Here is a 15522-nt window from a genome sequence, read left to right on the forward strand (position 1 = left end):
AGCACTTGCATTACCTTTTAGTTTTGCAATGGAATATATGAGTTTGTTTAAATAAGGCAAGAGGCTTCTCCTTTTCAGGGGAAATTTGCATTTGTATAATTCCCCTTGAATTGGGAAAATTTGAAAATGAATGGTGAGGAACTCCATCAGGAAAGTTGTATTTGGAGTATCTTTTTCAAACAAGCTGGTTTCAGAAGCTTTACTTTGCAAAAAGTGACTTTGTATTTTCCATAGTTCTTAAATATCAGAATCCTTATGTTACCCTCAAAATATATTAATTTAAATTAACCTTCCAATGGAGAGTGATTTCCATGTCACAAAAATTTACTTTAAATACTGGAAAATAAAACAACTGAGGAAACAAACCTGAGTGCTTCTTTAGCCAGCTTTAGTCAGACAGAAATTCAGGCCCACACCTCTTCTGTTCTCTTCCCCAAATAGAAATGTAACACAAGGTTTTGTGCTGCAGTCCTGCTCCACATGCCATGTGGTGATTTCCAAAAGTTAACAGCTAAAAATTTCAAGCTTTCAAATGCCTGTTTTTTTTAAATAAAATACAAGCTTTTTCATTGGAGGTACATGCAGAGTATTTTGAAGTCCTGCTATTGATGTCTCTTATTTGTGTTTAACACTGTTTTCCTGAGGAAGCTTTACTGATCAGTTTGGTGTGATGTCTTTTCAGATTACATCAGATATGACTGCATATATGAATAGCCTGGGATAGCCCAAAGGAGGGACAGGATGTCACAATAACATACAAAACATTTGGGAGGTATGTGGGGTCTGCTTTCTGTTGTTTTAAAAAATTTCTTGGTTAAACAAAATGAATACAGTTATTTTGTGCCGTTCCATTCTTAAAACATTTCTCAAAAGTTGTATAAACCCATTCTTGATGAAATAATAACTGATTTGCCACATTGTCTTCATATCCAGGTGCCAGTTATGTAGGGTTGTGAAACTTGGATTTTTTTTTTTGACCACAGAGGGTGGTGGATATCCCAAAGAGCTGTTGAACTTAATTGGCATAGATTGTAATTTTGAACTACAAACACTTAAAAAGATTGGGATAATTTGAAGTGGCTGAAAAGAGGACCTTATCTAGGTTAAGTCAAGCTTGACTTGGGTTCAAGTGAGGTGAAGTTTGTTAGTTTTTAAGGTATTTTTCTAGTATGTGACTACCTTCATCCATGGCTTAGTGGCTCCACTGTGGCAAGAAGGGGGATTTTTGTCCATAAAAAACCCAATGTGTGGACAGAAAACACAGTTTAACTATAGAAATTGTACTAGATCCAAGCACCAGAGCTGTGCTTCAGTTGTGCTGTTTCACAACCAGGGAATGTGTCCTTCAGAGGTGTCATCGTGGCCCAGGAATTTCCCAGCTATTTTAGCAGTTGCTCTCAGATCTGTGCTGCAACCTGCAGATCCTTATTTTCATTTCTAGTTTTTTGGATTGTTCCTGCCTAGTTCTAGCATTAATGTGTAAGGATCAGAAGGATTTACTGGGCAGAATGTGTTTCTCTGATTCCTGGTACAGTTTTTTAAAGGTTGTAGACGGACACACCTTCATCAAAAACAACCTCAGTGTGAGTCTCTTTACCTGGTAATGGTCACTCAGACCATTCTGGAGGAACAGAGTGATCCCATATTCAAGGTCTTGGGATGGAAATTGAAGTGCCATAATTCCTACCAGTCATATAATAGGCTGCCATTAATAAGGGAGAAGAACAGAGAGCTCTGCATGGCTGTCATAAATCAATATAAATGCTCTCAGGTTTCTCTCAGACGTGGCCTTTAATAGCATGAATCAATATGATTTTTAGAACACAGTATACTTTTAAAGCAGCAGGGTATTCTTGAGGCATAATGTTTAAGCTTTAATTTGTCTCCTGTTTGTTGGTAGCACTTCAGTTCTGCCATTCTGTATCTTTGCTTCTCTGGAACATAATTCTGTTTTCATGAGAACTCTTAAGGTTTCAAGTCTTGTTTTTGTTCCACGTTGGAACGGCAACAAAGCCCTAAAAGAGTTTTCACAGAATTAAATTAATTAATGTGTTCTTTGAAAATCTGATTCATGTAATCCACTGCCATGCTAGTTTAACCACTACCATTTGTTTCCCTTAAGTTTGGTCTGATCTGAGACCATTTTGTAAGTTATCCAATATATCTTTGTAACAGGCTTGTGGTTTTTCCAAAACAATAGCACTTTTGTCAACAAATTTAGCTGCTTTCTAACTTGCTGTGTTGTTTGTTGTGAGCAATGTATTAGAACGGCTTTATTTCCATTCTGTTTTTCCTTTCTGCTCTTCCCTCAGTTGCTGGAGCCGAATGAAAAGTGAACAGTCTGGTGCCATAATTTGCTGTTTTCAGGGAGACATGAGCTGTAATTTAATGAAGACTTTGCCATTTTAGTTCGAGATAGAAGGGAGTGGCTGTGCTTTTTAGCAGAAGAGGAAGAAGGGTTTATGGGCACAGCAAGATGGAAATGAAACCATTCTAAAATCCTTTTTTCAGGCACTAAAGTTCTGTGTTTGTGCTGGGGTGACCCTGTCTGGACTCCCCCCCAAGCTGGTCTGTGACTCCTCTCCTCTGCTGGACAGGGGAGAGAAAATATAACAGAAGGCTTGTGGGTCAAGATAAGGGCAGGGGGAGAGAAAATACAACAAAAGGCTCATGGATCAAGATAAGGGCAGGGAGAGCTCACTCAGCAATGACCATCACAGGCAAAATAGGCTTGACCTGGGGAAATCAGCTTAACTTATTGCCAACGAAATCAGAGTAGAATAAAAGCTAAATCTTAAAAACTAAAACCTAAAGAACTGAAAACTAAATCCCTTCTTTCATATTTCATCCTTCTGTAGCCATAGAATTGTTCAGGTTTGGATCCAGAAAACATCTCAGTAATCTGTTTCGAACTTGGGTACGTTTTATCTTCCAGAAACAACGGACTAGAGCCACTTGGATTTCAACAATGATGATGATGATAATAACAATGATGGTCTGTTTGGTTCCTGCAGGGCAAGGCCAGCAAACCATGCAGTCATCAGGGCACAGGTTCCGGGATGTCGAGCACCACCCTCTTCTCGCCGACAATGAGAGCTACGACTCCTCGTCCTCGGAGGCCGACATGGCAGAGAGGGTCTGGTTCATCAGGGATGGCTGTGGGATGGTCTGTGCCATCATGACCTGGCTCCTGGTTGTCTATGCAGACTTTGTAGTGACTTTTGTCATGTTGCTGCCTTCCAAAGACTTTTGGTACTCAGTGATCAACGGGGTTCTCTTTAACTGCTTGGCAGTGCTCGCGTTGTCGTCACATCTGAGGACTATGCTGACGGATCCAGTAAGTATCCAGGAGCTCCTTGGCATTGGGTTGTTCCACTTCTTTGTGAGGGGAACAGGGGGGCAGGCACTAATCTCTTCTCTGTGGGGACCAATGACAGGACCCAAAGGAATGGCCTGAAGATGTCAGGGGAGGTTTAGGTTGGATATTAGAAAAAGTTGTTCCCCCAGAGGGTGGTCGGGCACTGAACAGGCTCCCCAGGGCAGTGGGCACAGCACCAAAGCTGACAGAGCTCAAGGAGCATTTGGATGATACTCTCACTCATGGTGTGACTCTTGGGGATGGTCCTGTGCAGGGCCAGGAGTTGGACTTCATGATCCTTATGGATCCCTTCCAGCTCGGCACAGTCTGTGACTCTGTGATTTGCAGAAAAGTTTGGAGAAGCCAGATCAGTCTTCCCCTGCTGGGAAAAGGAGTGTCAGACTCAAAACCTTCAAGGTTGAAGGCATGATATCTGTACCTGTCCTGTTGTTCTATTAATGAAACCATAAAGGATGAGTCAATTTAAAATTAATTTATGAGTAATTAGACTCATGGAAAATACAGTTTCTTTGTAAAATATTAACCCAGGCCCTGAAAAAGCTAATAAAGCTTTAGTCTTCTCTGTCCTATTCTTTTCTAGTATTTTTTCATCAGATATATTTTCAAAACTTGTATACCTTCATCCTGTTGTGCCATTTGAAATGTTTTTTTTCATTTAAGGCACATGAAAGAGCTTTTAGAGGTAGACAAGCTGCAAAACCCCAGTCACACACTGGCATAAAGTAAGAACCACTGTCCTACATGATTCCTGCATTATTGTCTGTAGGTATTTGGAGTCACAGGGAAGGGAGGTTTGAGTTGAACACACATTGAAACAGTGTAGGTGTAAGAGCTCTTGGAAGTGCTTAATAAGACTTTTACTCTCCAAGACATTAACTAGTTCATTTTGTACTAAAATCTATTTTTTTTTTTTAGGGAATAAATCCAGGGAAGGAGAGCTGAGGGGAAACCCATGTATTTTCTCTGGATTTTTAAGACAATAACAGTGTAGAGAGAAGTTATGGAAGCATTCAAGAAACCAGCAGGGCATTGTAGTTAATGATTTTCTAGGTCTCTGATTTGCTCTGAGCCCACACCCAGTGATGAAATATTACAACTTCTACAAACTGTCACAGTAAGAAAGTTAATGGTTTAAGGATGAATTGCTTAAAAATACATCCTGGTAAAAGTGGGTGTCTTTCTAGACCTGTGTTGTTCTCTATGGATAAAACATGATAAAAATTGAGATGAGTCAGTGCTTTTTGCCTCTGTTCCTTTTCTGCTGACTCCCAGAATGGAAAACACAACTGTGTGATAGAAACTAAGATTGAAAGAAGAAAGGAATAAACTGCCTCTAAACATATGTGAATTAAATTTATTCTTATAAGTACAAAAATGGATTTTTCATGGAAAGGAATTGGTGACTGACTGAGACTGTGAAAGACGTTTTTGAAATAGAGCATATTTTTGTCAGCAAAATGCTAAGTTATCACCCTTAGTGACAGGTGAATAGGGCAATGTGAGACATTTTATAAGCCTAAATTTACCTGGAGCAAGATAAATCTGTGCTTTGGGAGTTCTCTCTGAGATAATTCACCGTGTTTACACCAAAGTATTCGCCTCCATGGGAACATTCATATTGCAAAATACACTTCAGGAGTTCACCAGGAGTGTTTAAGGAACTCTCTCAGTTTGTACCCCTTCAAGGGCCAACTGGCTCAAGCTGGAAGCAGCACTTGGCCAAAGAGTTCGTCTGGGGAAGGGCTTGGGCTGTGTCTCAGATAATACAAACACAGGTTTGTTATTCCAGGCCATAGGCAACAAAAAATTCTGCCTAAGCAGAGAGGTGTTTTGGAATGGGATCTGAATGCCTGCTGGCTTCTTAATTCTGTCCCAGAACTTCCTTCAGGTGTGTGTATGGAGTGAGGATGTTCCCAGTGGGCTTTTCTTGAACGAGAATGAACTGCAGAACGTTGCAGGGGATTTAAACCGACCCAGAGAAGGCTCTCCCTGGGGGAAGGAAGTGCTGACCCGGAGGGGTTGGTACAGAGAGGCCCCTGCACTTTGTCACATCCCAGTTTATTTCACAATCACTTCCTCTCCCAGATAAGCCTTTAGCTCCATAAATGAGCAAGGGGACAGTGGTGCTGTCCTTTCTCTTCTTACTGATCCAAAGTTAGATTTTGAACTCAGGAGGCTCTGGGTTAATATTGTTCCTAGAAGAAGCAATTCCTGACCATCCTCTTCCTAGTTGTGTTGAAACAGCAGCTCTGTGATGAACAGCTCAGAACTAATGACTAAAAATCAATTTCTGTTTCTGATGGGTTATTTTTCTTCTGAATCAATTCCTTCCCCTCTTTACCATGAAGCTACACAAACTTTACCAGCAGCAGAAGGTAGCAGAGGATGCAAGATGTAGAATAAAGAAGCCAGTGGTGGTTCTTGCCAACAGCATCCGAGCTAAAAGTTTAAGGAAAAAGGGATGACAGTTGGTTCTAAAAAACTTGTGTGCATGGGGCAGGTGGCTAAACCCTGGTTCAGAAACTTGAAATAACATCTTTCAAGTAGTTACTGATTTAACTTTTGTGGATGGCTTGGCCCAATAATCAGATGTCACAACAAACATTCAGAGTAACTTCTCAGCAAATAATGTACCTGGAGGTCAAGATGTGTCTCCTTCATTTCTGCAAGCTGGTGACAGTATATTCCATGAGAATTATGCTAATACTTGGCCATAGATGAGTCTTGCTGAAATGAAGCTGAATTTGAGGTCAAACAGAGGTAATTTATTCATTTGGAATTGACTGGGGCTTATAGCAGACCAGCTTTGAATAAATGAACTTATTTCAGCAATTATCCTGAGGTTGCTGGGATGAAGTCTATGAAAGGTATTTTTAAATGCTCTCATGCCATTTAAGAAGCTTTCTCTCCTCTAATTGAAATGATTTCAGGGGGCTGTGCCCAAAGGAAATGCCACTAAAGAATACATGGATAATTTGCAACTGAAACCAGGAGAAGTGATCTACAAATGTCCCAAGTGCTGTAGTATCAAACCTGAGCGTGCACACCATTGCAGGTAGGCCAGGGGGGGCTTTAAACAGGTCTGCATATTGAATTGTGGAATAACAACTGATATTTATGTTAGTTTTTTTTCCCCCACAAATTCGTTTTGGTAACCAATAAACTTTCAAATTCGTACATAGCAGAGTATTTTATAAATATAATATACTGTGGCTAAAAATGAATGTGAATGAGGGGAAAGGAGCAAGAGACTCGAAGAGTTTTAACAATAATTGTCCTCTGGTGTTTTAAATACTTTTTGATCTGTGAATGTACTTTTTGATCTGTGAATATTTTTTCCTGTGCATCCTTTCAATTACTGTGCTGTATTCTGGGTAATGCAGAGCAGAGAGAAGAATCTCAGTTTTCTGAGAGAAGCTGATTGAAGAAATGACTCCTGCAATCTTAAATTAACAAAATACAGAGTAATTTTAAACAGTCACTTTAATTTGTGTCATTTCTTCATATGCATTTGAGGTTGTATGTGAATTGGCAGATTATTTTCCCAAGGTTGTATAAATAATCGGTTAAATTGAAAATTCATTTTAGCAAGGACAGAAGTGATGATAATTTGAACTAAACATGCTATGGAAGAGATAGTAAATGCATCCATTTTTAATTAATCCTCAAATCTTTTGAGTTTTCAGGCACTGTGGATTTGCTTTTGTAGTGTTTATTGTGTGAGAGCTGAAAATAGAAGTGGCTGCATAATCAGGACTTACATAAATATGTAAATGTTTCTGGTGGCTCTCTCTAGGTGTGGGGAGTGCTGTGGATTGAATTATGAGGAGCATTAAATTTTAGTGCCTGTCAAAAGGACAGAGTGAAGTCCTGCCAGGGCTCTCAGATTGTTCTGCAGGTTTGTGCTTTGTGAATGCAGAGTCTGGGTGGGTGTCACTAATCCCTGTGAACGTCACGCCCGAGGAGCTCTTTCCATTAGAAACACTCAGCCTTGGCACTGGGAGCTTGTTCTTCTCTCAGCTGTGAGTGGGTTTTTGTATCTGGAGTGCGAAGAGAGAAGTTTCATGGATAAATAGTCAAGTGTGGAATTACCTTCAGTAGGTTTCTCAGGGATGCAGTGACTCCCCTGCCGTGAGTCTGGTTCTTTGGCTTTATTAGCTCTGGAGTGTTCCCTGAGCACAGCTGTGCTCAGGGCTGGGGGGTGGAAGCAGCACAGCTGCTTTCTTGGGGCAGAATAGAAGCTGTAGATCCCTGGGGATCCAAAATAGCTGCGTGCAGTCTGCTCAGATGGCCTGGCATCGTGTCCAGGGGATGTGCCAAAGGGACACCTGAGAGCTCAGCTGAGCGTGGGCTGGATCTGGGATCTTGCTAATTTTCTCATCTCATGTTTAGGTAAGTTCCCACAGAGACTTTGCAGGTAGCTGTGAGAAGTGTTTCTCACATCTTCAGTCCTGGTAGGATTTACTAATTTGGAAGGAGCCCTAAATGAAGACATCATATGTTGAACTCTCAATATGGGAGGAAAAAAAAGCTGGAGTGTCAGAGAGCCTGGGGCTCAAATCCGTTGTTTATAGCGACAATTTGAGCAACATTTATTGTTAAAGCAGAGCAAGAACAGAGAGTGTCTACAATGAAGGAAATCTCTGATGCTTCCAAAGGGTTTGTTTTCCCTAAGCACTAGTTTAGGGGCCCAGCTTTGTGTGTCTTACGAATTTTTCTGTTTTAATCCTTGGTAAAATATTCTGTAAGATGTTCCATGGGCAAAGGATGCATTTTGGTGCTTGCTCAGGGCAAAGCACAGAACATGTGAAAGGGAAAGCCAGAGGCTCACAGTGTATGTGGTATCCTTTTGAAAGGCTGCTCTCATGTTTTTCTCAGCAGTTGGATTTCTGGTTTAGTTGTCTTTGTTTCTGTTAATGTGATTCTTTGCCCTAGATTTATCACTGCAGAAGTTATCAAATAGAAAAAAGGTTTCTTTGATTATACTGCCAATTTTTTATTGGTTTACAAACCCATTCCGAGGACATTAAAAGGATGGTCTAGTCCCGAGTATTTAAAGTGGCAATTTGCTGATAGAAGAGGCTTGAAAATGGAAATTGAAGTTGGTTCCTGTTGGGAAATACTTACACTCAAAGCCACAGTGCATGTTTTGAGTAGTAAATTATTAACAGAAGAGACTCTTATGATGTAGTTATGAAAATTGTTGTGCAACACTGCAACAGTTCTTTTAAGGAAGAAAAATAGTTTCATAATACACATTACTGATGGGAAAAGGGACAAGAAACTTCTATTTACAGCTAAGTATCTATGAAATGCATTAAACCGAGATTTTACTGAGCAGTTAACATTCTCACCATAAGGAAGAGTCTTGTCCTGAGTTAATGGGGTTTGGATTTCACTGAAGGAGCACAGCTGTCAATATTCCTGCCTGTTCTGAGCACCTGCATTTGTGTGTGGGGCATTGTCGCTGAGAGTCAAGTCACTGAGATGTTTCCATCAGTCTTCCTGTGGATATCTGTTATCCAGACCAATTTTTAGCTGTGTCTTCCTGAATGTTATCTTTGGCATTCAGAAGTGCAGTTGCACCTGCCTGAGTTCCTGCAGCAGCAGTGCCCAGCTGGAGAAGACCTTCCGTCACCCACAGCTCCTTGTTCTCACCACCAGTTCTGCTCCTGCCTCTTGTGTAGGGTGGGAGTGAAATGACCCAGCCTTCCCCAAACTCCTGCTGCATAAACATCTGTACTTGCACTACGGAAGGAATAAAATACAAGTGATGGGGTAGGAAGAAGGCAGAACCACTGTTTTAAGCCTTGCTGTGAGTTTGTTGGTGTGAGATTGGGAATGAAGGCAGGGTTCCAGACATCTGATGTCTTGGAGAGCTTTGTGTGGGCTTGTGAGAAATTCTGAATGAGCAGAAGTGAGTCCTGCCCACCTCACATCCTCCAGTGCTCGGCTTGATTGAATCTGGATATGATTTTACTCACTACTTCACATTAATATTGTTTTTAGAGTGGCAGCACAGATTCTGTGTTACATCAAGAGTCTTGCATGGTTGTGGTACCTGGAGTTAACTCACCTTCCCCCAGAGCTCAGGGAAATGAGAGGCTGAACTTGCAGCAGCAGGTGGTGAAATGAAAATCTTTTGAAGAGCCTTCTGAATGTCTTCCCTTGAGTGATACTTGTTTTTCTGTGCCAGAAAGTTGTTGCGGTGTTTAGTTCTGGTATTGGCATTTCAGATGTAACAGGTACTGATTAAAAAGTCATTTGCACCAGAGGTTGGATTGTCTTTAATGTGCATAAAACAAGAGGCAGTGGGAATGTGAGGTTTGCTCATTCAGTGCCACAAGTGTCTGAAGGGCCTGGATTTGCTTGATTGTGTATTTGGTTATGGAATGATTCTCATATATTAATACTGGGGGAGGGTTTGGGAAGAATATCTTATAGTTTTGTAGCAACCTAAAGCCGAGTTGTGAGCAAGCAAACAGTTTCTATAAAGAAATGCAAATAAAATCACTGTTTTACAGTTTGTCAAGAAATATTTCAGCACGTCATCATATGACCACTGGATACCCTTGTTTCTGCTTTAAAATGTGAGGTGTGATTTCCCAACTGAAGCCTTTTTTTCCTTTCTTCCAGTATTTGCAAGCGCTGCATCCGAAAGATGGATCATCACTGCCCCTGGGTGAACAACTGTGTCGGGGAGAAAAACCAGAGGTTTTTTGTTCTGTTTACGGTGGGTGAAAATCAACATTCAGTCTTAATCAACATTCAGTCTTAATCTACCTTAATTATAACAATTTTGGTTGTGCTTAGTACCAGCTAATGGCTCAAGGGCACAATTGTGGTGTTGTTTTGGTTGGGTTTTTTTTTCCTTCTATGCCAGCTATTCTCCAAACAGGAAGATATTTCTCCTCATACTCATTTAAATCTTGTATAATGCTGTTATTTTAAGCAGTCTTTATTTTGCTGTGTTCTCTGCAGTAACAGTCAGTGAAATGGTGCTGTCTCTTCTTTCCAGATGTACATAGCCCTAATTTCAGCTCATGCTCTCGTGCTCTGTGGGTTCCAGTTCTTCTCCTGTGTCCGAGGGCAATGGACTGGTAAGCAAATCTTTAACTTTCATTATCATAATCATAATCTAGCAGATATTAAGGAAAAGCCATAGCATTCCATCTATTTCAGTCCCTCATAGGAAATATTACAGGAGTTACATCTTTAAGTGAGGTCCTCAACATATTGTACATCTTTCTCCTGTTTTTCTTTTGTTGTTTTTTCCCCTCATTCCTTTAGGCATTCACTGTAAGAGCTGTGACTGTCAAGGACATTCTCACACCCTTTACACATAGAATAATTTACTACCTCTGTAATAGGAAGGAAACAGAGCTGGTCCTCAGCCACCTTAGCACTGTATCACCTAAAGCTGCCAGCTGGGCTTTGCGTGTTCCACCACAATTCTGGGAATTACATCTGAAATTTAGACAAATTTCTCCCTCATTCTGTTGTCTGGACCCAGCTGTGGGGCTCTTGTAGATAAGAAATTTCCTAAACTGTCCCAGATTTTTTGTTTAGGCCTCTGACTTGCATTTCCTAATGTTCCAATGTGCTCATTCTGGTTGTGTGCTTTTGACAGAAGATGGTTGATTATGTGTTCTTCCTGGTATCTGAAGCAACAGGGAAATCTGTGTGACACTTTTTTTGCTGAACATTTCATTAAATGGGTGGAATCTTAGTCCATTTTTTACTTGAAACATTCAGCCTCCTGTATATATCCCATCTCTTCCTTGTTTAAGTATAATTGAGTTAATCAGTTGATCAAAGGATCTCCAGAGATGTCCCTGTCAAGTGTAAGGCAGAACCTGATTACTTTGCATGGTGAATTAAAAAAGAGAATAAAGCAATCAGAGCCAAATGGAACATCTGTATTAACTGGCAGGTCAGAGCTGACAGTGGGGATGGTTTTTACAGCAGCTGTCGTGCCTAGAACTCCAAGCTGCTCTCACATGTGCAGTTCTGAGCACTTAAATCGCTTCATGTGCAAACATCTATTTGATATCCTTGAAATACCAGAAATGGTATCTCGTACCTTACAGGAAGCCAGAAGTGTTACTTCCATGAAATTCTTTATTTCCTTGCTCAGCAAATAGAGCTGCTGCAGTGCCAGAAATTAGAAGTTTGTTTTAACTGTGAAATATTGTTTCAAATGTCAGATATTTATAACGTGCTCTGTAGATTTTTTTGTTGAGTTATTTATAACTACATGTATCATTTTCACAGAATGCAGTGACTTCTCCCCACCTGTAACTGTGATCCTGATGATCTTCTTGTGCCTTGAGGGTTTTCTGTTTCTCACTTTCACTGCAGTCATGTTTGGCACCCAAATCCACTCAATATGCAACGATGAAACGGTAAAAGACCTCTGCTTTTTTTGTATCCTATCCCAGTAACTCTGGGGAGATGTGATTAGATCTTGTTTTATTGCATGAGGAGGAAATTGCAAACCTGAAATAGCTCATTTTTATTTTCTGCAGTTGCAAGGATTGAAATCCTTTCTTGGGGGTTGCTTTCTAACAGAAGTTACTGCCCTGTTTGTTTTTCTGACACACGTTTTGTAATTAGGTTTTCAATGACAAAGATTGCACAGCTTCTGACTTCAGTTTTGACTTTCACTTCTTAACTCTCACAAACTCCTGGGATGTGTCATGGGAAGTGTCTGATTTTTCTCAGGTTTACACTTAAAGTAGCTGTTCTGTCTCAGCCCTTTGCGCTTCACTTTGATACACTTTGTTACAGGATAAGCATTGTTTAGGCCTTAGATCTGCAGTGTTACACCCTCAGAGCATGTTTTGGGATGGCCAATTAACTGGAAACATAAGGAATTTGAATCCTGTGACTGTTCAGTGTTTTCTCCTGTGAGGCTGTTTAAAAGTGTATTTCTGTACTGAGGAATAACTGTGAAAAACAGTTGGTAAATATTGAGCCTTCATTAGTGGGAAGTACAAAAAAAATGATCATCAGAATAATGCATTTGAGAGAGTAATCCTGGCTCCAGTAATTGCAGTGCAGGAACCTTATTGTCTGGTTTCATTAATTGAGTAAACAACTTGTAGTGTAGGTTTGTTAACATGTGGACTCTCTACTGTAACATCAGCTTTTCTGGTCATTTTACCTTTTAGCTTGAGGGGGAAAGAGATACAGATAGACAAACCTTCTTGTACACATTTAGTATTCTAAGTCCTCTGTCCTGTACCCACAGGGCTAAAAAAATTTCTAATTTTTTCCTTACTAAATAAGTGAAAGAATAAGGAACTAATCAGCTCAGTAACTCCAGAATAAAAATGCAAAATGAGTTTTGATGACAGATATTATATTTTACTAAACTTTGGGCTCACCAGTACGTGTTTATATACAGGAGATCGAAAGACTGAAGAGTGAAAAGCCAACATGGGAGAGGAGACTCCGCTGGGAAGGGATGAAATCAGTTTTTGGGGGTCAGCCTTCACTCCTGTGGATCAATCCCTTTGCAGGATTTCGGATCAGGCGACTTCTACTGAGAGGAAAGAAAGGAGGACCTGAGTTTTCTGTTTGAGCCTAAATATGCTGGAACTTGCAAGAATTCTATATAATATTTATTTTGGGGCCAGAGAAGGCTGTCTACATATAATTTGTGACCAGGTGAAACTGATATCAGACATTTGCTTGTAGCAAGCAGAGTTTTCTACGTTTATTGTCACAGACATCTCATTAATTCAGAGACAGGAACTGGATCTGCAATGGTCTGAACAGCAAGATACCAGAGGAAAAGCACGTGGTCACACTAAAGAAGCCAAATGTTGTCATGCTACTGTAATTTATTTTATGAGATTACTTACCCATTTTTTGTTAAACCCTTTTTATTTGATAAATGTTTGGGGAATTACCTGTGTGTTTTTATAAGAAGTATATCCTTAGGTGCAGTTGTCAATCAGAGGGAGGAGCATTAGGGTGGAAGTTGATCTCCAATGAGACTTAGCCTTCTAAATCCAGATTTCAGGGAATAGTGCTTTGTTCAGTTCTCATTTTTCAGCTTGTCCTAATAAACAGAGCTGTACTCCTGTGTCCCTCTCCAGGCACACATTCCTCATATGCAAGTGACTCCAGGGACTGGTGCCCAGCACTGCACAGCACAGGCACTGTCACCCCCTGCCCAATGTCTTCCCAGGCTCACTGAAGCATGGTTGTGGTTGGCACTGTTCATCTCCTCTGGCATTTTGGGAAATGCTAAATCTTCCCTGAACGACTCCTGGCTGTGGGCCAAACTCTGCCCAAATCCTTAAATCATTGATTCCAGGGGAACTGGATGTGGATAGTTTGTGTCTTAGGCCTGTGCAGGGATGAGTGGGACCAGTGACTGTATCCTGCTGTGTGAGATTGAAAGAATGTACTGCAGATGGAGGGAATTCACTGAAAACAGTTGTCTTTGTATGGTCTTGCTCTGCCCCTTTTTTATTGTACAGACTTTTCCTAGAAGGAAAGGTGTTAATGATCCCTTAGACAAAGACATCAGGGGAATGAGGAGAGCTGCCTCTTTCTCAACTTCAACGCATCTTAAATGTAGAAACGTCTGCAATAGAACAAATTATTTTGAATTTAACCATTTCCAACCACAACTACTCTGAGGAAATGAGAGCAATATAGATCTAGAACTGCTTTATGTGGGCCTGACAAACAACAGTAGTGCTAAGAAATGTTCATAAATCTGCAAGTAACGATAATACAAGCTGCAAGTAATGAAATTCAGATAAAAGTGGATTCTTTAAAAATTACATTTAGACTATTTTTTTGTATTACTGTTAATCTATAAATCACTGACAATATAAAGGATAAAGCAGGAGCCTTGATGCATAGCTTGAAATCGTGCCTAGAAAGTAAATAGCTCCCTGTTTTGGGACTTGCCTTAAAATTGTCCTGTTCTTGCTTTTGCTCAGCCAGTAGCACTGATGACCTGTCCCACCTCCAGCAGTTCCACGTGCTGAAGAATCTTGCATTACAATGTTTATGCACTGCACAAGCTGTACTTTCTTTTTTCAGTGAGCTGCTTCTCCATCTCTCTGTAACAGTTTGTGGCATCTTGATTCAGCTTCATCAGGTTTTGTACTACTGGGTGGGTGAAATCCCTGAGGGATCCATGGATTATCTACGGCCCTGTGAACAAAACTGTGCAATACTATGGAATATGTTCACTTTGCTGGGGGAGGGGGGATGGTGTGTGATGCTGGAGAATTCCTAGGTGGAAATCCACTGAAATTGCAGTCAAAAGAACAAAAGTGTCTCGTGTAGCTGAGGGGAAAGCTGGAAGTGCCACAAAAATTTGTGCATATTCAGTTGCACACCTTAAAAGTTTGGGAAAAAAAAAATGTGTCTGGCTTTATCATGAGGCTCTTAATGTGTATATTGTTTAATGATGGAAATCAGAAAATATCACTCCAAGCAGTTAAACCCTGTGACTTAGCAAGTGTGTGTGTGTGTGTATGAAATCCGGGTTACTTGGCTTTTCAAACCCTTCTGTTGTAATTTTTTTAATGTAAAAAAAAAAAATAAACTAATGAATTGAAGTCTTAGTTGATTAACTTCTCTATATGTCACCTTTTTTGCACATCTGTGTTCATATTCACATGTGTTTAGGCTGAACAACTTCAGGGTAATTGTCTTGCATCTTTTGGCTTGTAATTTGTATTTATTTATATCAAGTGACAGGTGATATTCCTCCAAATTAAAGATGCTTCTCTGCTTATTAAGGGGATTAAGCTGCACTACCCTGCTTAGGTCTTGGGCATTTCCTTTCCTGCATCTTGTTATAGAACCATGGAATGGTTTGGGTTGGAAGGGACCTTAAAGGTTGTTCCATCCCTGTTTGTACGAGGAGAGTGGGAAAACATGGGAAAACTTAGCGTGGTATTTCAGGCTTTGCACTTCCAAGGTATTTGTGTAAAATACAGGTTTGGATTCCCCAGTTTCTCTGTGCAAATGTTGGCTTTTTCCACTGGTTCTGCAGCTTCAGGTGCAGGTTAGAGAGGAGCAGCTCACAAGTGTCCACCCCATAAGGGTGAGAGGAACAAGGTTTCCAACAGTGAAGGATGGAGAGACTGGAAACAGTTTATTTCCCA

At 40.5% G+C, this 15522-nt stretch overlaps 1 protein-coding gene across 3 annotated transcripts in view; it reads left to right on the forward strand.

Annotated features, from left to right (window-relative positions):
- Positions 1 to 14953, forward strand: part of ZDHHC7 (zinc finger DHHC-type containing 7) — a 20206-nt gene extending 5253 nt beyond the window's left edge. For all 3 annotated transcript variants that reach the window (XM_017820995.1, XM_017820994.1, XM_017820996.1), the window contains exons 2-8: positions 683 to 772; positions 3015 to 3337; positions 6310 to 6434; positions 10016 to 10112; positions 10398 to 10479; positions 11654 to 11784; positions 12789 to 14953. In XM_017820995.1, coding sequence (XP_017676484.1) covers positions 3032 to 3337; positions 6310 to 6434; positions 10016 to 10112; positions 10398 to 10479; positions 11654 to 11784; positions 12789 to 12965 — 918 coding nt within the window. In that variant the 5' untranslated portion in view covers positions 683 to 772; positions 3015 to 3031 and the 3' untranslated portion in view covers positions 12966 to 14953. The remainder of the gene's footprint in view (positions 1 to 682; positions 773 to 3014; positions 3338 to 6309; positions 6435 to 10015; positions 10113 to 10397; positions 10480 to 11653; positions 11785 to 12788) is intronic.
- The last annotated feature ends 569 nt before the right edge of the window (positions 14954 to 15522 follow it).

Source organism: Lepidothrix coronata, unplaced genomic scaffold (genome assembly GCF_001604755.1).
Source record: "Lepidothrix coronata isolate B3197 unplaced genomic scaffold, Lepidothrix_coronata-1.0 Scaffold87, whole genome shotgun sequence".
NCBI lineage: Eukaryota > Metazoa > Chordata > Aves > Passeriformes > Pipridae > Lepidothrix > Lepidothrix coronata.